We start from the raw sequence: 24,375 nt of genomic DNA on the forward strand, positions 1-24,375 counted from the left end.
TTTACCACTAATCTAAAGTACAATGTGTCACAATAAAACAACCTCAGGATCACCGGGATGTGTGGATGCTTTCCAGAGGCTGCCAGGGGAAGGAGTTGGTTACAGAAGAAAATTCTACTAAATGTACATTGAAAATGTTTGTGAATCCTGTACTTGTGTACTGCCATGTGATGCTTTCTGGAGCGAGGTTGTCAGAGACCTGATCCCCAAGCACTGGATGCAGGATTTAATGCAAGTGAATGAGGTTGCACAAGGGACGACAACAGGGAAGTCAGAATAAACTGGTAGGGTCACTGTAACTTGGGTGACCCTGTTCCCCTGCATTATGCTGCGCTGTAGCAGATGCACAAATCAAGTTTGTCGCTGTGAAAGTTATCATGTGGCTCCAGCCTAAAGGTGGACAAGATCAAAGGCACATTACCCTTTCCTCAAACATAGTAATGTTCCCTACAGTCCTATGTAATGATACATTACAGTGATAACTGTCAATTACCTGTAGTCCAATTACATGGGACTGCAAGTAACACCTACTACATGAACTCTACTGAGTTATCAATGTTTTACCTCTGGTGATACATAGGACTGCAGAAAGCACCTACTACGTTATACAGTACAGTATGTACTCAGAAAGTTATCACTGGTGTTACATAGGACTGCAGGTGACATTCTACTATATTTTCTGCACTAATAGTTGTCACTGGTGTTACATAGGACTGCAGGTGACATCTATATTATCTGCACTAACACCTATCACTGGTGTAACATAGGACTGCAGGTGACATCTACATTATCTGCAATGTTATCACTGTGGCATTACATAGGACTGTAGATGACATCTACTAACATTATCAGCACTAATTTTTTGTCACTGGTGTTACATAGGACTGCTTGTGACATCTACATTATCTGCACTGTTCTCACTGTGGCATTACATAGGACTGCAGGTGACATCTTTTACATTATCTGCACTAATAATTGTCACTGTGGCGTTACATAGGGCTGCAGGTGACATCTACTACATTATATGTACTCAGATCAGTGCTATCTGTGGTGTTACATAGGACTGCAGGTGACATCTACTATCAATCTTACACCTACGACGACCTAGCAGAATGGCTCGTGCACATGACCTTTTTTTTTTTTCGTTCCGAGGGCGATCCAACAAAACATTGGATGATACTAATGTTGTTCTATAGGGCTGTGCACGTCTGATTTTTTTCCGGACCGAGTTGGTCCAAGGAACAAATCTCTACATGCCAGAGTTTGGTTTGATATTCGCATAACACTTGGCCGTGCAAGTCAGGGAGTCCGTGGAAAACATCAGACTGCACTCGGATGACATCTGAGTGCAGTCCGATTTCTGTGCACTGACAGAATGGAGAAATGATTTTCTACTTCGTTTCATCTGATCATAGTCCGATTATCGATTCTCTTGGATAAGAGAATAAATGCTGGTGTGACCCTGGTCTAAGACTAGACGATACATTTAAAGTACTGAACAACTTGTAGACTTGCGGGCAGGGTCCTCTCTACTCCTGTACCAGTCCGTAACATGTATTGCGTAAGATTACTGTACTCGTTTTTATTATGTATACCTCTCCTCGCATGTAAAGCGCTATGGAATAAATGGCGCTATAATAATAACACTTTTACGTTTTCAAACGGTGAGCAGTGTGTTTAATGCAGTCATTTGTATTTTTTGCCAGTAGTTGATTTGGATTCCAGTAACCAAGCAGTGGCTGGCAGTAACTAGTGGGAATATTCCTGGCGTTCAGCTACAGTACACAGTAAGGTATGAGAGCGTTAAAGCTTTTCCAGTCACAAACATGGCGGATCCGGCCTCGCTCACTGTGGCGGATTATACGTCACCTACTGTAAGTTACCCTTCCCAAAACAAACATGGCGGAAACGAATTTGTGAACGTATGGGCCGTGCCCTGTGCGGGCTGTAGGGGGCTGGTCGCTGTGCTGAGCTGTCGGTGGGATGAGGAGCGTGATGTGTCCGGTGTAGCATGGCAGGCAGCTGGGGAAATGCTGGACTTCCCGCTGACCTCGCCTCCACGGGGAGTCCGCCCGGTCAGGGAAATAAGCAGCGGCGCTCTCTGCAGGCAGAGCCCACGGAAACGCACTCGCATCGGCAAGAGAACGAGCTGCAGGTCCTGGAGGCCATCTACGGAGAGGACTATACGGACCTCAGGAAAACTTCTGCCTGGAAGGTACCGCGTGGGAACTGACTGGAACATGTGACGCTTCACAGCGCCGCTGAGGGAGCTTTATAGCCCAGGGTGAAGGCGCAACCAATCAGATTGCAGCTCTCATGTATCTTATGCGTGTTTGAAGTTGTAACTGTAAGGAGCATTCTGTTTGGTTGCTATGGCCAACTGCGCCACTTTTCCTGTCCGCTAATGTAGTAGCGTCTTTTTATAAAATAATGTGTGTGGTCACCTGTAAACTCAGGGCGAACTCTGCGTCAGGTGTAACGTATCGAGGGTGCGCTTCACTTGTAAAACCTGAGGAAAATATTTTCAAATTTGTCGACAGTTTTGTGTCACAAGTTGTTTTGTCTGTACAGGAAAAGTGTGGTCATTGTATGGGGGTCCGGGAACCCCCATATTGCTGAGGTGCAGGACAGCGGAGGGTTACATTGTGGCGCACCAGTCACTATGGCAGGTCATGTCGTGTATTTCCTCTCACAGATTCCTGTCAGACCCCATGTTCATATCTGTTTCCCACGGATAGAGACCGTTGCCATTAGGCCGGAGCTGCATGTGTCGCGTCACCTGAAACATCTGTGTGACTTGCTGGCTGTCAGCTATTTGAGTTGTGATTTTGAAGAAAAAATAATGGCCGCCTCTGTGTGCGACTGACATAAAAGTCTACGGGGAGCGAGTCGCGGGAAAGCCAACACATTCGGAAACATTTGTGTCTGAGGCGCAGACAGCGTCGGACTGGAACACCTTGGGCCCACCAGAGAAAATCATTCTTGGGGCCCACTATGTAGCTGCATAGAGTTAAATACCAGACCACCAATTATGCGGTAAAACGCAGAAATGGTAATGTCGGGTATAATATAAGGTTGTACATGTCTTAATTATGTAGCAGGAGTTGGGGTAGCCCCCTCATATAATATAAAGCAGCCCCCTCACATAGTATAATGCAGCCATCTCATAGAATATAATACTGCCCCCCTCATAGGGTATAATGCACCCCCTCATAGGGTATAATACTGCCCCCCTCATAGGGTATAATACTGCCCCCCTCATAGGGTATAATACTGCCCCCCTCATAGGGTATAATGCACCCCCTCATAGGGTATAATGCACCCCCTCATAGGGTATAATGCACCCCCTCATAGGGTATAATGCTGCCCCCCCTCATAGGGTATAATGCTGCCCCCCTCATAGGGAATAATGCACCCCCTCATAGGGAATAATGCACCCCCTCATAGGGTATAATGGTGCCTCCTCATAGGGTATAATACTGCCCCCCTCATAGGGTATAATACTGCCCCCCTCATAGGATATAATACTGCCCCCCTCATAGGGTATAATACTGCACCCCCTCATAGGGAATAATGCTGCCCTCCTCATAGGGTATAATGCTGCCCCCTCATAGGGTATAATACTGCCCCCCTCATAGGGTATAATGCTATATAGATATAGAGTTAGAAATAGATAGATATAGAGATAGATAGTAGATAATGGATAGAAAGTAGATAATGGATAGATATAGATAGAAAGATTCATAGAGATAGATAGATAGATATAAAGATAGATATAGAAAGAAATATAGATAGATAGATCGATATGTAGATACTGTAGATATAGAGATAGATAGAAAATAGATAATGGATAGATAGCTAGATATAGAGATAGATAGCTATAGATAGAAAGATATAGAGATAGATAGAGATAGATAATAGATAGAGATATACAGATATAATAATAATAATAATAATAATAATAATAATATAGACATATATAGATAGATATAGAGATAAATATATATAGATAGATGGCTATAAATAAAAATAGATATAGAGATATATATATAGAGATAGATAGATATAGAGATAATAGATATAGAGACAGATAGATATAGAAAGATAGATATAGAGATAGATATAGAGATAATAGCTAGATATAGAGATATGTATAGAGACAGATAGATATAGAGTTAGAAAGATAGATAGATATAGAGAGAGATATAGAGATAGATAGAGATAGCTAGATAGATGGATAGATAGATATAAATAATAGAGATAATAGATATAATAGATAGATATAGAGATAGATGGATAGATCAATAGATAGATAGATAAAGAGAGAGAGATAGAGATAGATAATGAGATATAGAGATAGATATAGAGATATAGTGTTAGATAGAAAGATGGATATAGAGATAGATATGGATATAGAGATAGATATGGATATAGAGATAGATAGATATAGAGATAGATAGATATATAGATAATATATAGATAGATAGATATAGAGATAATATATAGATAGCTATAGAGAGAGAGATATAGAGATAGATATAGAGAGAAACAGATATAGAGATAGATATAGAGATAGATACGTAGATAGATATAGAGATAATAGATAGATATAGAGATAGATAGAGAGAGCGGTAGAGAGATAGATATAGAGAGAGATAGATACAGAGATCGATAAATAGAGAGATAGATATAGATATAGATAATAGATAGAGATAGATAAAGATAGATAATAAATATAGAGATAACAGATATAGAGATAGAGTAAGATAGAAAGATATAGAGATAGGTAGATATAGATAATAGAGATAGCTAGATAGATAGACATAATAGATAGATATAGATAGAGATAGATGTAGAGATAGAAAGATAGATATAGAGATAGATAGATAGATGTAGAGATAGAAAGATAGATATAAAGATAGAGCGATAGATAGAGATAGATATAGAAATAGATAGATATAGATAATGGATAGAGATAGATATAGAGGTAGATAGAGATAGAAAGATTAAAGATAGATATAAGAGAGAGAGAGAGAGAGAGAGAGATATAGAGATAGAGAGAGACAGATAGAGAGAGCGAGAGAGATATAAAAAAAACAAACAAAACACAATACTCACCTCTCCTCCTCGCTCCCACTCTGATTCCGGCAGCCGGCTTCAGTGTCAGGAGCTGCCCCCTCTGCCAGACACACAGCGGGTGCGCGATGTAGTGACGTCATCGCGCACTGGCTGTGAGCCAGGAGCAGAGAGGACTGAGGGCGGCGCCGGCCCTGATTTACAGGTGTAGTCTGCAGAGCAGCTTACTGGGCTGGGGGCGGGGCCTCTGGGGGTGTGGAGACCTGAAATGATATTCACCGCTTCGCAGTGAATATTCATTTCTCTTTAGAAGCGGGGACGGGCTCCTGCCTCCTGACACCCGCTGCTGCTCCGCTGGCAGGGGCCCCCAGAGGTGTATCTAGGCTTTCTGGCACCCGGGGCAAGAATTCGGTTCGGCGCCCCCCCCCCCCCCCAAGTACATATGCGACTTGAACACTTAGCCATGTACCCACGAGCTGCTCTCCCTAATGCTCTCAATGTTCAGTAAAAAACTGAAAGCAGGAAGAGAAGCTCGTTGTCACAGGACCATACCTATGAAAATCGCATATGAGTGAATTGCCCATGTGATGACACTGGAACCTGCAGAGCTGAATCCTGACACTGCAGCTTCTGAATTCTCACAACTAATGCACTGCACACTTTTAGGATTCTCCCTTGCCGATGTACAGTCATGTCAGCACAAGCATGTGATTTATATACTTCTGGCCACATTCCGACTAGACGTGCCCGGCCTCGCTCTGTTCATTTTCATTGAGTGAGGCCACACATGTCTAGTCAGCATGTGACCACATGTATGTAAATTACCGGCACGAGAGAATCCTAACAGCATTCAATGAGCACTGTAAGTATTCAGAAGTCTGCAGACACATAGAATGACTGCAGACTCAGCACAAACCTGGACAACCCCTTTAATGTTCCTAACAAATAAAAACATGAGAATAAGTCAGTAGCACAAATAACATTTACATCCAGGTACCTTATAGATGACGTCGTCTCTGCAGTCAGTCACCTTTTCTTCTAGACCCCATGATGAGTTTTCTCATCCACATCTCGTCTCTGTAGACGTCCATCTTCTCCGGTCTTCTGCAGCAAATCTCCACACGATGCCCTTAAAGATAGAAGTGTCATTATAATGCCCCTAAATAAAAATATCTGCAATATACTGTCACCTCACACTATTCCCCTCTAGCATCCCACCTGTTCACCATACTGTCTCCTCATATATTTACCCCCTCACTCTCTCTACTGTCTGCTCACACATATCCCCGACTCCCCATACTGTGTCCACTTACATTAACCCATTCGCTCCCCATACTGTCTGCACCAATCCCCCATACTGTTTCCTCATACATACTCTTTATTTTGTGTCCTCAAATCTCCCCACACATTAAATCCCCAATCCCCCACACACATTAAGTACCCCCCATCCCCACTCCAAATCCCCCCACACATTAACCCAATCCCCACTCATTAACCCCCATCAGCACTCCAAATCCCCCCACCCCCACTCCAAATACCCCCACACATTAACCCCAACCCCATTCATTAACCCCCGCACACATTAACCCAATCCCCACTCATTAACCCCATCTCCACTCCAAATACCCCCACACATTAACCCCCATCCCCACCCATTAACGCCCCCACACATTAACCCCCATCCCCATTCATTAACCCCCACACACATTAACCCAATCCCCACTCATTAACCCCCATCACATTAAATAACCCCCATCTCCACTCCAAATCCCCCCACACATTAACCCCATGGCATCCCCACTCATTAACCCCCACACACATTAACCCCCATCCCCACTCTAAATACCCCCACACATTAACCGCCATCCCCTCTACAAATCCCCCCCATCTCCACTCATTAACTCCCCCTCATCTCCCATCTTCGGTGGTTCTTCAGCTCCACGGAGGAGCACACTTACCACCAGCGTTTGCTTTGGGCGCCGGGGAGTGACGTCAGCAGCGTGATCACATGACATGTCACGCTGCTGACGTCGCTCTGGCCCGGCGGTCAGAGCTTCATTTGTACTGGCGTCTATACAGACGCCAGTACAATTGTTCCCTGGGAGCCGGCACGTGCATCTTCTCAGTGCCAGCTGTCAGCTTGACAGCTGACACAGAGAACCGCCGACTCCCAGGCCGGGGGGGGCGGCAGAACGCAGCCACCAGGGAGGACACTGCGGACCACTGCATTAGGCGGCCCGACTGCGCCCCCCTGCTGGCTGCGCCCGGGGCAACTGCCCCGGCTGCCCCCCCCTAGATACGCCCCTGCCCAATGCAAGTCAATGGGGAAGCAAAGTCAGCAGGGAGTGGAGGACAGTGAACACACCTACAGTGCCCATTTCAATGCCAAAAACATCAATTCTTATTACTGAAGCTTGTCAACCTTAATTTACTTCATAATAATAGTTACGCATTGAAAACTGGGGGTTATTTGGCTAAAGTTGTGGGGGGGTAGGGCTGGCTACAGGTTTTTGTGTGCCCTGGGCCAAAGAGTGTCAGTGCGCCCCTTTAACACATACCACAACTCATGATGCTCCGATATGGCACAGAAATATAGGTATAGTACAATGACAAATACTTCACTGTTTACATGACAATGATTAATGATTACACTTTCTCTATGCAAGAGAACATGTATGATGGTTTGTTATTTAAGGATCAATATGTTATATCAATATTGGATGATCTGTCTAGCGATAGTAACAAGGAAGAGGTAATTGATGTATCACATAATAATGTAAAAATCCCTGGTTGAGCAGGATTTGAGAAGACTCTCTCTGGATGTTGCTGCATCGACGACATGATATGATAATTTAACTGAAATAGAAAAATCTGCCTTAAAAGAACTGGCCCTAAATTCTGGTTTGACAATCAAAAAGTCAAAAAGAGTGGATGTGTCGTGATTAGAGATGAGCGACTTTGCCTTTTTTAGGGTCGAGTCGGGTTTCATGAAACCCGACTTTCGCAAAAGTCGGGTCGAACGAAATCGGCCGACTATAGCGAAAAGTCGGAGGCCGACTGAGACACAAAACCCAATGCCAGAGGTGTATCTAGGCTTTCTGGCACCCGGGGCAAGAATTCGGTTCGGCGCCCCCCCCCCCCCCGCCCAAGTACATATGCGACTTGCACACTTAGCCATGTACCTGCGAGCTGCTCTTCCTAATGCTCTCAATTTTCAGTAAAAAACTGAAAGCAGGAAGAGAAGCTCGTTGTCACAGGACCATACCTATGAAAATCGCATATGAGTGAAGTGTCCATGTGATGACTACTGCAACCTGCAGAGCTGAATCCTGACATTGCAGCTTCTGAATTCTCACAACGAATGCACTGCACACTTTTAGGATTCCCCCTTGCCGATGTACAGTCATGTCAGCACAAGCATGTGATTTATATACTTCTGGCCACATTCCGACTAGACGTGCCCGGCCTCGCTCTGTTCATTTTCATTGAGTGAGGCCACACATGTCTAGTCAGCATGTGACCACATGTATGTAAATTACCGGCACGAGAGAATCCTAACAGCGTTCAGTGAGCACTGTGAGAATTCAGAAGTCTGCAGACACATAGAATGACTGCAGACTCAGCACAGACCTGGACAAACCCTTTAATGTTCCTAACAAATAAAAACATGAGAATAAGTCAGTAGCACAAATAACATTTACATCCAGGTACCTTATAGATGACGTCTTCTCTGCAGTCAGTCACCTTTTCTTCTAGACCCCATGATAAGTTTTCTCATCCACATCTCGTCTCTGTAGACGTCCATCTTCTCCGGTCTTCTGCAGCAAATCTCCACACGATGCCCTTAAAGATAGAAGTGTCATTATAATGCCCCTAAATAAAAATATCTGCAATATACTGTCACCTCACACTATTCCCCTCTAGCATCCCACCTGTTCACCATACTGTCTCCTCATATATTTACCCCCTCACTCTCTATACTGTCTGCTCACACATATCCCCGACTCCCCATACTGTGTCCACTTACATTAACCCATTCGCTCCCCATACTGTCTGCACCAATCCCCCATACTGTTTCCTCATACATACTCTTTATTTTGTGTCCTCAAATCTCCCCACACATTAAATCCCCCCATCCCCAATCCCCCACACACATTAAGTACCCCCATCCCCACTCCAAATCCCCCCCACACATTAAATAACCCCCCATCCCCACTCCAAATCCCCCCACACATTAACCCAATCCCCACTCATTAACCCCCATCAGCACTCCAAATCCCCCCAACCCCACTCATTAACGCCCCCACACATTAACCCCATCCCCATTCATTAACCCCCGCACACATTAACCCAATCCCCACTCATTAACCCCATCACCACTCCAAATCCCCCCACACATTAAATAACCATCTCCACTCCAAATACCCCCACACATTAACCCCCATCCATTAACCCCCACACACATTAACCCCCATCCCCACTCATTAACCCCCATCCCCACATTAACCCCCATCCCCACTCATTAACGCCCCCACACATTAACCCCCATCCCCATTCATTAACCCCCACACACATTAACCCAATCCCCACTCATTAACCCCCATCACATTAACCCCCATCTCCACTCCAAATCCCCCCACACATTAACCACATGGCATCCCCACTCATTAACCCCCACACACATTAACCCCCATCCCCACTCTAAATACCCCCACACATTAACCGCCATCCCCTCTACAAATCCCCCCCATCTCCACTCATTAACTCCCCCTCATCTCCCATCTTCGGTGGTTCTTCAGCTCCACAGAGGAGCACACTTACCACCAGCATTTGCTTTGGGCGCCAGGGAGTGACGTCAGCAGCGTGATCACATGACATGTCACGCTGCTGACGTCGCTCTGGCCCGGTGGTCAGAGCTTCATTTGTACTGGCGTCTATACAGACGCCAGTACAATTGTTCCCTGGGAGCCGGCACGCGCATCTTCTCAGCGCCAGCTGTCAGCTTGACAGCTGACACAGAGAACCGCCGACTCCCATGCCGGGGGGGCGGCAGAACGCAGCCACCAGGGAGGACACTGCGGACCGCTGCATTAGGCGGCCCGACTGCGCCCCCCTGCTGGCTGCGCCCGGGGCAACTGCCCCGGCTGCCCCCCCCTAGATACGCCCCTGGGGGCCCCCATAGCAGCTGCATGGTGTGCGACACACCACTGGCTGGGGGCCCCTGGAGCAGCAGGGGCCCTAGGCAACTGCTGGCCCTGTATGCCAGCAGGTGCCAGGGCCCACCAGATGCCAGGGCCCACCGGAGAATCCTCCGGTTCTCCGGTGGGCCAGTCCGACGCTGGGCGCAGGTCAATACCACAGCAAATCATTAGATGCCACGTGGCTGCACTATGTTGCCCCAGCCTGACTGTCTACGGTGCTGTTCACATTGCCATGGATTTTTTTAAGATTTGAGTCATAAACCAAAAAATCAGGACAGCAGATGACATCTGTATGACCGCCGAGTGCTGTCCATGGTTTACTGGGTAGTGGGTTGGAGAGATTTGGTAAGTGGTCTAGTGAATCAGATTTTCTATCTACTAAGTAAGTGATAACTGTTAGGCTCTGACCGCTGTGACAGTCTGCCTACCACTGTGACAGTCTGCCTACCGCTGTGACTGTCTGCCTACCGCTGTGACTTGCCTCAACCAATAGAACTGAGGAACTTTTATCCCGGTTAGATTGAAGCAGCAGGTCGCATGCTCCACCACCGCTCTCTTCATTCTCTATGGGGCTGATGCTGAACCCTGCGCTCACATTTTTCCAGCAGCCCTGTAGAGAATGAGTGGAGCTGCGATCAGGTGTTACCCTTTCTTAAAAGGAACACTACTTTGACACCTCTTCTCAATGATTATTCTTTGCCACGTGAAATAAAAAAAAACAGCCTGTACTCATTCCCAGTGATTTATGCCACCGGCGTTATGTCATGTGAACCCTGCAGCCAATCTCCAGCCACTGTTGTGACTTCTTCTGGAATTTGGTTTCATCCAATCAAGTGAGAGCGAAGCGGCCGCTGATTGGCTGCAGGGTTCACTTGACATAACATCACGTGATCCTTGAGAGACCTGGCGGCAACATCGCTGGAGTAGTGCCTGTCTTTATTTATTTTTTTTTTTACATGGTGAAATGTAATAATTAAAGGTGTTGTCTGAGTAGTGGACAACCCCCTTTAAAGCTGCATGAATGTGTTTGTGCTGAGGGCTGACCATCTGCATAATGGACTGCACACATTAGACTGCATTCACACATGCATGTAAAATTTCTGTGTTCTTTCTGATATGTTTTTTTCCTCAAAATGACTCGCGTTCCCAGAGTTTAATGGATCTATTCACACATACTAAAAATTACAGATCCAAGTGTGAGATCCTTGAGACTTAGGCTATGTGCACACAGTGCGGATCCTCCCGCGGATTTTACTAAATCCGCAGGTCAGATGACCTGCATTTTTCCTGCGGATTTCTTCCTTTTTTTTTTGCGGTTTTCCACTGTGGTTTTCCACTGCGGTTTTCCACCTGCGGTTTTGTAGAATGGAGGAGGTGGAAAACTGCAGCAAAACCGCACAAAAGAAGTAACATGCACTTCTTTTAAATCCGCAGCAATTCCGCACTGATTTTTCTGCACCATCTGCACAGCTTTTCTTTTTTTTTTTTGCCATTGATTTACATTGTACTGTAAATCACAATGTGGATCTGCAGCATTTCTGCGCGGAAAAATCCGCTGCGGATCCGCAGCAAATCTGCATCGTGTGCACATAGCCTTAGGCCTCCTTCAGACGTCCGATATTTCTCAAGCACAGGTCTGTGTCCGGACATCTGTTTTGATCTGTGTTTGCAGATTAGACTCGGCCATACGAATCAATGGGGATCCATGAAACACTGATGCAAAACAAAAACCTTCTGTGTCTCATGGATTTGTTGGTTAGTGATACATTTGTTTAAAAACAGGGTTTTTAATATTTTTCCTTGATATAAAAAAAATAAATAAATTTTACAATGAAATTTTTTTAGCATGCACTTGTCCTTCGTTTTTTTTTTTTATTTTTTATGACGGTGCGCTCCTGCACTTGTTCATGATGCAGACGAGGGCTCGTACCTGCATATGGAATCCGTCATGTCCACAGTTTGCGGATGTGATTTGTCCCAGAGTGGCAACTTTCATATGATTGTAGCTTGGGGTTGCGCGGTGATGCACTACGGTACGACCACAACACCATTGATATCCAGTGGAAAATTAAGAAAAATCAGAAGTAGTAAGTCATTGCAGTTGGGTTTGCATTTTCACTGTAACTTGCAAGCAACAACGTTAGCCATTTAACTTTTGTATTTTGTTTTTTTGTTTATATCGTTGACAAAATATTTTCTTTTGTCTGGATTTCCACGTGTGTCACAGGTTGTGTTATTAGCCTCCTTCTAGGTTTCAAAAATTTTTACAGGGAAAAAAAAAACCTGGCAAATGTGAATCCGATCTTATGTGGTATGGGGGATAGTAATCTTGTCAGGATGCTTGACATGCTAGGCCATAGTAGCAGTTTTGAAACTTAACCCCTTAGTGACGGAGCTAATTTGCAGCTTAATGACCAGGCCAATTTTTGCAATTCTGACCACTGTCACTTTATGAGGTTATAACTCTGGAAAGCTTTAACGGATCCCCCTGATTCTGAGATTGTTTTTTCGTGACATATTGTACTTCATGTTAGTGGTAAAAATTCTTTGGTATGACTTGCGGTTATTGATAAAAAAAACAGAAATATGGCAAAGTTTTTAAAATTTCGCAATTTTCAAACTTTTTTTATGCCCTTAAATCAGAGAGAGATGTCACACAAAATACTTAATCAATAACATTTCACACATGTCTACTTTACATCAGCGCAATTTTGGAAACCAAATTTTTATTTGTTAGGAAGTTAGAAGGGTGAAAAGTTGACCAGCGATTTCTCATTTTTACAGTAAAATGTGCAAAACAATTTTTTAGGGACCACCTCACATTTGAAGTCACTTTGAGGGGTCAGTATGACAGAAAATATCCAAAAGTGACACCATTCTAAAAACTGCACCCCTCAAGGTGCTCAAACCACATTCAAGAAGTTTATTAACCCTTTACGTGCTTCACAGGAACTGAATCAAAAATTAAAGGGGTTGTCCACTATAAATTAACCCCCCAATGTATCCCCCTGGGCCCCTAATGAATTTTGTAAATACCTTATGTTGCCCTTACTGCCTGTGAGCGGTGCTATCCGAGGTCGCTCACAGGCAGCTCGTGACCCAGCGCTGGGTCCCCATGGTGGCTGCTGGGTTGTGGGTGGGGTTACCCCCCGCGTCGCACCCAGCATCCACCGCGCGCTTTCTCAATGAATGGGCGCGCGGTGGATGCCAGATGTGACGCAGGGGGATAACCCCGCCCACAGCCTGGCAGCCAGCACGCAAGGAGGAAGAGGGACCCCCGGCTGCTGCCAGCACTTGTCGGGACGACAGAGGAAGCAAGAGCCGGCTGCAGTCGGGGGTTATGTGCTACCTGTGAGCGGCCAGCGATGGCACTGCTCACAGGCAGTACAGGCAGTATAGGCCCCGGGGGGATACATTGTGGGGTTAATATAAAGTAGTGGACAACCCTAACACTTTTTTTTTTCTTTTTTAAACAAACATTTTACTTCAGAAGCAATTTTTTTTTTTTTTATTTCCACAAGTGTAAAAAGAGAAAATGAACCACAAAATTTCTCCTGAATACGCTGATACCCCATATGAGGGGGTAAACCACAGTTTGCGCGCATGGCAGGGCTTGGAAGGGAAGGAGCGCTGTTTGACTTTTTCAATGCAGAATTGGCTGGAATTGAGATCGGACGCCATGTCGTGTTCGGAGAGCCCCTGATGTGCCTAAACAGTGGAAACCCCCAACAAGTGACACCATTTTGGAAACTAGACCCCTTAAAAGGAATCTGTCACCTATTTTTTGGACTATAAGCTGCCGGCAGCACCATCAGGGGCTTATCTACAGCATTCTGTAATGCTGTAGATAAGCCCCCGATGCAAACCGAAAGACAAGTTATATTATACTCACCCAGGAGCGATCCGGTTCGGGTCCGGTCAGGTGCCTCCCATCTTGTAGCGGTGACGCAGAGCAGAGTACTGCAGTGCGCAGGCGCCGGACCAGGTCAGAGAGGTCCGGCGCCTGCGCACTGCAGTACTTTACTCTGCCCTCAACAGGGCAGGTAAAGTACGCCTGCTCCAGAGCCCCGACGGGAAGCAAAGAAGAGGACATCACTACAAGATGGGAGGCGCCGGACTGCCCCTGGGTGTGTATAATATAACTCATTTTTCTTCTCTTTAAGGTTACATTGGGGGCTTATCTACAGCATTACAGACTGCTGTAGATAATCCCCTGATGGTGGTGCCAGCAGCTTATAGTCCAAAAAATAGGTGACAGATTCCCTTTAAGGAGCTTATCTAGGTATGTGGTAAGCACTTTGAACCCCTAAGTGCTTCACAGAAGTTTATAACACAGCCGATTCTTTTAGCCCCCAATTTTTTATTTTCCCAAGAATAACAGGAGAAATTAGACCCCCAAAGTTGTTGTGCAGTTTGACTTTTTGAATGCAAAATTGGCTGGAATCAATGGTGGCGCCATGTTGCGCTTGGAGACCCCTGATATGCCTAAACAGTGGAAACCCCCCAATTCTAACTCCAACCCTAACCCCAACACATCCCTAATCCCAACCCTAACCACACCCCTTACCCTAACCACAACCCTAACAGTAATCTCAACCCTAACCACAAACCTAATTCCAACCCTAACCCTAATTCCAACCCTATCCCTAATTGGAAAATGAAAATAAATGTAGTTTCTTTATTTCATTATTTTTCCCTAACTAAGGGGGTGATAAATGGGGGGGTTTAATTACTATTTTTTTTAATTTTGATCACTTTGATAGGGTCTATCACAGTGACCAAAATGAGCCAATATGAAAAATCTTCCTATTGTTGCCGAGTGCCGGCCGGCAGATCTCGGCGGGCGCACTATGCATGCGCATGCCATTTTCTTCCCGGAAGAAGATGGCGGAGCCCATCGGAGGAAGTAGGAGGGCCGAGGAGCACCGGGAGGTGCCGGGGGGATCAGGGACCTTATTTCTCTCTCCTCTGATGTGCGATCACATCAGAGGAGAGAGAAATTAAATGGCACATCTGACTTTTTTTTTGCGGTCGCCGTTATACGGTTAATAACGGCGATCGCAAAACCGGGGTCGGTAAAAACCGACCCGAATCATGTTCTCTGGGGTCTCGGCTACCCCCGGCAGCCGAGACCCTGGAGAAAATCCGACTCTGGGGGGCGATATACACTTTTTCCACAGCTGTGGTTTAAGTACCTTTAACTACTGCTGTTAATAGGCGTATCGGCGGTCGTTTAAATGAGTGTCAACACAAAACGACTGTTCAATCCAAGCACGGACCTCATTGCAGCTTCCCACCTGTAGGTGCTTCTCATAAAATAAGAATATCATCAAAAAGTTCATTTATTTCAGTTCTTTAATACAAAAAAGTGAAACTGATATGTTATATAGAGTCATTACAGAGTGACTAAGTGTTTATTTTTAGTTAATGTTGATTATTATGGCTTACAGCCAATGAAAACCCAAGAGTCATTATCTCAGTAAATTAGAATAATTAATAAAAACACCTGCAAAGGCTTCCTCCTCCTTGTGGGGTGTTAATGACTGCTTTCTGAACATCTGTCAAGTCAGCAGACTTCCCCATGATTGGGGAGCCTGCTGAAACAGACTAAGGGACCTTTGTAAATACTTAGTCCAGTCTGCACACCTTCTCGAAACACTACAACATTCACACTCAGGCTTCCGCAGATGAGGGCCTTGGAAGACGGATCTTGCAGGCTGCGGAAACGCATCTCTAGGCAGTTGGTGTGTGGAGTTTGGTCTGTTTTGTCGGCTCCCCACCTAGGAACTGCTTTAGGACGTCCCATGGTCTTGTTTCCCCCAATGAGGCGAAGGAAAATCAGGGATTTTTGTGTACTCACCATAAAATCCTTATCTCCGAGCCACTCATTGGGGACACAGCACCCACCCTGTTGGCCTGATGGCTTGAGTATGTTCTTTGGTTTGACGTTTTTATACCCTTAATGTAATATTCTTGATTTCCTACCGCTTTGTTACGGAACTGGTTCGGCTGGAGCCAGTGTCTGGGTGTATACTGCAGAGGAGGAGCTAATCTTTTTGTGTTTACTTAGTGTCAGCCTCCTAGTGGCAGCAGCATAACACCCATGGTCCTGTGTCCCCCAATGAGTGGCTCGGAGAAAAGGATTTTACGGTGAGTACACAAAAATCCCTGTTTCATGCTGGTGTTATAATTTATTCTAGTTTACGGAGATAATGACTTTTGGGTTTTATAAGCTGTAAGCCATAATCATCAGCATTAACAGAAATACACACCTGAAATGGATCACTCTGTTTGTGATGACTCTCTATAATGAGTTTCACTTTTTGCATTGAAGAACTGAAATAAATTAACTTTTGATGATATTCTAATTTTGTGAGAAGCATCTGTAGGTGGGAAGGCACTCTGAAATGTTTGGCTATGCAAAGGGTGCAGTATGCTTGGTTTGAATAGTCATTGTGTGCGGACAGCAGGGCTGTGGAGTCAGTAAGCCAAACCTGCGACTCCGACTCCTCAATTTCCTTTACACCGACTCTCACATATATTGCTTATATTTAAGTGAAAAATTTATTGTAGTACAATGTGAACATCAGACATTTAATCATTTTTATGATACAATAATCAAGATATTTAGAACATAATATATATTTATTGGAATACAACTTTAGAACACCAAAAACTGTAATAAATTGTAAATATGTAATACACTATGTAATATCGATTACATATATATTGTGTGTATGTATGTATATATATATCACTATGTAATAAACTATGTAAGTTGTCAAAAAAGAGTTTTCAACAATAACATACTAAATAACATTTGTGCAGTCTATGAATTTGTCCTAAGAAATAGAATTGCCTCCATCAGATCTCCTTCATAGATGACCTCAAATCTGACCTAATAACTTTAAGGCCAGAGAACAACCTCTCTACACTAACTTGGGTTGGAGGCAAAGCCGTATCCTCATGGGCAACATCTCTAACAATTTCTGGGTATAAAGGAATTGCCTCATGCACGGTCAGTTTTGATGAACGGTTGAATTTTTCTATTTCTTTGAGAGCAAGTGAAACATTTTGCTGAAATATGGTCAGTCTGCTTGCTATAGGAGACGGAGTGAAATCTTTTTCCTTGCGACAACGCTTTGCCTGCTCCATGTAATCCAAATACTTGTCAGTCAAACTCCTCATCTGATGAGGATGAAGATATGGCAGCAGTTGCACTGTCAGGGCCCAAGTCCTCTTGGGCCTGGCAGTCCTCCTGTAGGCCACTCATCCTAACTGCTACCTCAGTCAGAGCTTCTTTTCCTTTAGTAAGCTGTTGATCATCAAGCAATATACGATGACGGGTCCACATAAACAGCTGCCAGAAAAATTTTATTTTCCAATAGCTGTGTCTCTCTCCGTTTCATTGAAGCAGAAATGCCATCTGCGATTAAACCTCCTCTTTGGGACAGGCAAAATAGCAAGTTCTTCCACTCCCTTATGAAAATGCCAGGAGTTAAATCCTCAGCTTGTAATTTTTTAGTCACGGTAAATGGGTGATTAAGCAATTCCTTCAATTCAGCCTGCTTTGTCCATTGTCCTTCATTTAGGGTTACCTGAGGTTCGCCATATCTATAAGAAACAGTTTTAGTTCAAGCAATCGCTCAATCATTAAAAAAGTGCTGTCCCACCGAGTGGCTTGATCGACAATTGCCCCTTTCCCAGCACGTCTCTTCAAGATGGAATCAATTTTAGGGGTTCTGGTGGCAATAACCAATTTCCTCACTTTTCCAATCAGATTTCCAGCATGTCCCTCTTGCAGACTATCTCTTATTGTCAGCTGCAGCGTGTGCACAACTTTCTCACTTTCTCCAGCTCGGGCCCCAGGATTCGGATCCTGTGCAGGGCAGGCACCCCTCCCCCTCCTCTCTCTGGTGAAGACGGCAGAAGACAGGACGGAGGAGGGGAGATTTCCCCCCTGCAGTGTGGAGCCGGTGCAGGATGGGAGCACTGCAGCATACTAGTGAGTTTTGATAGGTGCGTGCCCCTGCTTCTAAGGGGGGGCCGCGCCCCCGCCCCTCGCTGGCTACGGCCATGATTCACACGTTTTTGCGGATCCATTTTTTTGCAGTAAAATGCAGCAACTCTGGGCATCTTAGCAAAGTCAATGGGTTTCAAGATATGACATTCAGACACATCGCTTTGTGAGGATCTGTTTTTGGGCTGAATGAGCATGTCAGTTTGTGTGGCGTTTTTCTAATCTGCTTTTGCTATTGAAAACATCATCTATGAGCTCCAAAGCCTTTCAGGTGATGTGGTTTTTTAAAAAGCTGATCTGTTTTTGCAGCTGAAAAACGTATCAAAAAACGCTGTGTGTGAATGTAGCCTTACATCAGGACTAGAACAGCCATTTATAGGACATTTCATAACTTTCCCAAATTCCTATGAAAAAACATTCAGCACATTCTGCATTGAACTACTGTGCCCAATTTATTATATATTTTAGGAGTCGGAGTCGATCAATTTTATTCCGACTCCACCAAAATGAGCACCGACTCCAACTCCACAGCCCTGGCGGACAGACTCCCATGAAATTGCAGAATGGTTGGAGGCCTGGAATTCCATGTAGGGGAAATCTGAATATATTATTATTTATATAGCACCATTGATTCTTTGGTGCTATACATGAGAAGGGGTTACATACAAATTACAGATATCACTTACAGTAAACAAACTAACAATGACAGACTGATACAGAGGGGAGAGAGGACCCTGCCCTTTCGGGCTTACATGCTACAGGATGGTGGGGAAGGAGACAGTAGGTTGGTAGGTTGCAGCAGTTCCGGTGTTGGTTGAGGTGATATCACCGGTAGTGGTGAGAGAGAAGGAGGTAGCGGGGTCATTGCAGGCTGTAGGCTTTCTTGAAGAGATGGGTTTTCAGGTTCCATCTGAAGGATTCAAATGTGGTTGATAGTCGGACTTGTTGGGGCAAAGAATTCCAGAGAATAGGGGCTATTCGTGAGAAGTCTTGGAGGTGGTTGGTGAGGAGCGAATAAGTGTGGAGGAGAGAAGGAGGACCGGAGATTACGTGAGGGAAGGTATCGGGAGATTAGTTCAGAGACATATGGGGGAGACAGGTTATAGATGGCCTTGTAGGTCAGTATTAGTAATTTCAACTGGATACGCTGAGGGAATGGGAGCCAGTGAAGAGATTTGCTGAGGGGAGAAGCGGAGGAGTAGCGAGGAGAGAGATGAATTAGTCGGGCGGCAGAGTTAAGGATGGACTGGAGAGGTGCGAGGGTGTTAGCAGGGAGACCACAGAAAAGGATGTTGCAGTAGTCGAGGCGGGAGATGATAAGGGCATGCACAAGCATTTTAGTAGATTGAGGGTTGAGGAAAGGACGGATTCTGGAAATATTTTTGAGCTGGAGGCGACAGGAGGTAGAAAGAGCTTGGATATGCGGTTTGAAGGACAGGGCAGAGTCAAAGGTTACGCCGAGGCAGTGGACTTCTGGTACTGGGGAAAGTGTGATGTCATTAATTGTTATAGCTAGGTCGGGTAAGGAAGACCTGTGAGATGGAGGAAAGATGATGAGTTCAGATTTGTCTACATTGAGAAGGAGGATATGGCTGATAGACACTCTGGGATTCTGGAGAGCAGAGAGGTGACGTCTGGGCCAGAGAGGAAGATCTGAGTGTCATCAGCATAAAGGTGGTAGTGGAATCCGTGGGACTTTATGAGTTGCCCCAGACCAAGTGTATAGATTGAGAAGAGTATGGGTCCTAAAACAGAGCCTTGGGGGACTCCAACAGAGAGAGGGTGGGATGAGGAGGTGGTGTGGGAGTGGGAGACGCTGAAGGTGCGGTTGGAAAGGTATGAGGAGATCCAGGATAGGGCAAGGCCTTTGATGCCGAAGCAGGAGAGGATCTGTAGTAGGAGGCAGTGGTCAACTGTGTCAAATGCAGAGGACAGGTCTAGAAGCAGGAGTATAGAGTATTGTCCATTTGATTTGGCTGTAAGTAGGTCATTAGTAATTTTGGTCAGGGCTGTCTCAGTGGAGTGATGGGGGCGGAAACCAGATTGTAGATTGTCAAAGAGCAAGTTAGGTGATAGGTGGGAGGAAAGTTCAGCGTGGACGTGCTGTTCCAGGAGTTTGGAAGCGAATGGAAGCAATGATATTGGGCGATAGCTGGACATTGCGGTTGGGTTGAGGGTTGGCTTTTTAAGGATAGGCATGATTGTGGCATGCTTGAAAGCAGAAGGGAAGGTACCGGACATTAGTGATAGGTTGAAGAGGTGGGTTAGGGATGGGATAAGTGTGGTGGTGAGGTTGGGGAGGAGGTGGGATGGGATGGGGTCAAGTTGCACAGGTGCGATTTGGAGAAGAGGCGATTAATCCTCCCCTTCAGTGATGTTGGAGAGTGAAGTTATGGGGTTTGAGCATTGGTCTGGTATACAAAGGGGTTGTGGTGGTTGAGTGATGAAGACTTGCCTTGTTTGCCACACACTTCAAAAACAAGATTGACCAAAGTCCTCGGCAGAAATGAGGGAGGTTGGAGGAGGCAGTGGTGGGCGGAGGAGGGAGTTAAAAGTTTTGAATAACTGTTTTGGGTTGTAAGATAGGGATGATACGAGGGTTGTGAAGTAGGCCTGTTTAGCAGAGGTGAGGGCAGATTTGAAATCGAGTGTTGCCTGTTTGAATGTGTTGAAGTCATCTTGCAAATTTGTTTTCTTCCAGCGCCGCTTTGCAATCCTGGACACTTGCCGGAGCTTTTTAGTGATGTTATTGTGCCAGGGTTGTCTGTTGATACGTCGCATTCTGCCATGAACGAGAGGGGCAACCGTGTCAATAGCTGATGCGAGAGTGGCATTGTAGAAAGCAGTGGCACCGTCTGTGTCATGGAGTGAGGATATTGTTGCCAGTGGTAGAATAGAGTCAGAGAGTGCGTGGGTGTCTAGGTGTGCAAGGTTTCTGCGGGGGTGTGCTTGTTGCTGGACATGGGTGCCAGGTGAGGAGGACAGGGATGAGAAAGTGAGTAGATGATGGTCAGATAGAGGGAGAGGGGAGTTGGTGAAGTTAGAAAGAGAGCAGAGACGCGTGAAGACCAGGTCTAATGTGTGTCCATCTGTGTGGGTGGCTGAGGAGGACCACTGAGTAAGTCCAAAGGGTGAAGTAAGGGACAGGAGTTTGGAGGCTGCTGACTGAAAGGTATCAGTGGGGTTGTTGAAGTCACCTATGATGATAGTGGGGGTGTCAGTTGAAAGAAAATGAAGAAGCCAGGTAGAGAATTGGTCAATGAAGGCAGTGGTCGGGCCTGGAGGTCGGTATGTGACGGCCACTTGGAGGTTGGAGGGAGAGTAGATGCGGACAGAGTGGACTTCAAAAGAGGGGAGGATTAGGGAGGGAAGAGGTGTGGTTGGGTTGAAGGTGCAGTTGGAAGAAAGGAGAAGACCCACTCCTCCACCGTGTCTGTTGCCAGGGCGAGGAGTGTGGGTAAAGTGGAGGCCGCCGTAACAGCGCAGCAGGGGAGGCGGTGTCAGAGGGTGTCAGCCATGTTTCTGTGAGGCCGAGAAAGGCAAGATTGTGAGAGACAAAGAGGTCATGAATCACATGGAGCTTATTGCATATGGAGTGGGCATTCCAAAGTGCTCCCGAGAGAGGGAGCAGGCATGGGGTTGGGTGTCAATGGCACAGGTTTTAAGTTGTAAAGATTGTGCTAGTTCTTATTAGATAGGGAGTGGTAGGAAGGGGAAGTAGCGGGGGGTGAGAGCTGTGGGGGTCCAAGATTGGGAGATATGTCGCCAGCAGTGAGGAGAAGCAGAGAAAGGGAGAGCAGATGGGAAGATAGTGGGCAGCTTGTTTTATGTTTCATTCGGACAGATTTGAGGTTGAGGAGCAGTTCAGCAGAGGAGGTTAGGTGGGGAGGAAAGAGGGAAGGGGAGATGATTATTTGGTTAGAGGGTGCTGGGGTTTGGGGATAGCGAAGGAGAGTGAGGACTAAAGGAGCAAACACTGTGAGGGCATATGTAAACATGGTGAAGGAGTAGGAGGGTGAATATATTATGCCAAATTAACAAAATGATCTACATGAATTGTATGTCGAGGACAGAAGCGTGAAATTTGTTATCCACATTTCTCTTTCTAACTTTACATTACAGAGTTAGATATAAAATGGAACTAAAACACATAGTTAAATTAGTGTACACAATAGGGGAGATTCTACTGCATTTAAAGATGTATTCCCAAGTTGTCTCTTGAGCATCTCAGAATTATGCAGTCTCCTTACTTCCTAGTTTCTGGCAGTGTGGGCTCTCTTCCTTGAGTGACAGTTCTGGTCGGTAGCAGAGCTGTTGTGTAAGGCCTGTTTCACACATCAGTTTTTTTGTGTCAGTTAAAATCCGCAAAAATGGCGGAAAGCGGATCCGTTGTTAACTGAAGTGAATGGATGGCACCGGACCGTTTTTTTGACGGTTCCGCCGAATGAAAAATTTTAGTCCACTGCTGCCCGGGAAGGAGAGAGAGAGAGAGAATTTTTCTGTCCACCAGAAATGATTTCAGGCCTGACTTCATTCCTCTGGGCATGCGCACTATAAAAATGCGGATCCTTCAGGACAAAAAACGTTACATGGTCCTTCCAGGCATCTCGGCGGACGCAAAAAAATTTGACGGATCCGCAAAAAACGGATCCAACGGATGGCCATCCTTCAAGATCCGCCGGTAATGCAAATCAATGGGGAAAAAAACGGATCCGCCCAAAAAAAATGGCGGATCCGTTTTTTTTGCAAAAACGGCGGATTTTGACTGATGGTCAAAAACGGAAGTGTGAAACAGGCCTTAGTAGAACTATAAATCTCAGCACAAGTTCTGCTGTAACACATTCTGAGTATTCAGATCATTAGAACAAGCACATGGCTCCAAGACTGCTGAGTACAGAGAGCGATGCGATTAAGAAATCTATTGGACTTGTGATTTTTTTTTAAAGATTTATAGCAGGAGCTCGTCAGGAACTGAAAGCTGCTCACGTGCCTCTCCCTCCCTAACTACTGTATAATATATCGGTGAACTGAAGAGAGCTGACTGGGATGGTAAGAGTTAACGCCCCTTTTGGAATGTAACTACGCACACACTCAGGCAGGGTTTGGGCAGATATTGGTGGCCAAGCTCCATGGAAACCAGCTGTACACTATGAAAGATAAAAGCTCTTATTGCAGGAGAATGACAGCAGACAGAAAAACCAAGTCAGTTGCAAACTTGCTTATTTTCATGCTGTCTAATTAAAGCAATTTAGTAACCCGAGAATACCCCTTTAATAAAGATAGCTAGAAATGATCTGATCTTTGGTATATTTTTTTTTTTGTTTCTACAGATCAAGCAGCCACCAGAAGTTACCCTGTCGTTACGCCCGCAAGGTAGCGAGTTTTACGTCCAGCTGAACCTTTGGGTGAAATGTCCACTGATGTACCCTGATGTGTGAGTGTCTCTATATGAATTTTGTAAAAGCAGAAATGCTCAACGAAACCATAAAGTCCATCTGGGGAATATAGGGTGAGACATGACTAGTATTGCGTAGTCTCGGTGGCATTTTATTTTTCCCTCTGAAAAGCCTTTATACAGGACAGATATAAGGGTGTGTTATACAGCAGGCACTTGCCTCTTACGGCAACGACTGGAACTAGCTGCTGATCGTCTCTGCCATCTTGGTGCTCTTGTGAATGAAGTCAATACTTGGCTATTAACTTACTATAAACTGCAATATGACATAAGATAAAAAGTTTAAATCATGCTCCTTTTTACCAATTTCAAATAAAAGAAAAAAAAAGGTATTTTTTTTTCAATAAATATGGTAAAGTGATTGTCATTCAAAACAGAAATTTCCATATGACCAAACTTCGTTTTAAATGGGAAAAAAAAGCTATCTAAATGTTGCATATAATCCAGAACGATATCAATAAAAATGGACTGACTATGCTTAAAGGGGGTTATAAAAAAAAAAAAAAATATATATATATATATATATATATATATATTTGCTATGGGCCTAAAGACTAACTACGTGCCTGTTGGTGGGTGCCGATCTCTGCCAACACAGACCGTTTCCGCTGCCTTTATGTCAA

The 24,375-nt window shown here is 45.1% G+C and overlaps 1 protein-coding gene across 3 annotated transcripts in view; it reads left to right on the top strand.

Moving 5' to 3' along the window:
• Positions 1-1,876: 1,876 nt before the first annotated feature.
• The window catches only part of EIF2AK4 (eukaryotic translation initiation factor 2 alpha kinase 4), a 184,569-nt gene continuing 162,070 nt past the window's right edge, over positions 1,877-24,375 (top strand). For all 3 annotated transcript variants that reach the window (XM_073554166.1, XM_073554169.1, XM_073554168.1), the window contains exons 1-2: positions 1,877-2,215; positions 23,628-23,731. In XM_073554166.1, coding sequence (XP_073410267.1) covers positions 2,012-2,215; positions 23,628-23,731 — 308 coding nt within the window. In that variant the 5' untranslated portion in view covers positions 1,877-2,011. The remainder of the gene's footprint in view (positions 2,216-23,627; positions 23,732-24,375) is intronic.

Source organism: Dendrobates tinctorius, unplaced genomic scaffold, assembly GCF_039654945.1.
Source record: "Dendrobates tinctorius isolate UK_male_01 unplaced genomic scaffold, ASM3965494v1 ptg000208l, whole genome shotgun sequence".
In the NCBI taxonomy this organism is placed as follows: Eukaryota; Metazoa; Chordata; class Amphibia; order Anura; family Dendrobatidae; genus Dendrobates; species Dendrobates tinctorius.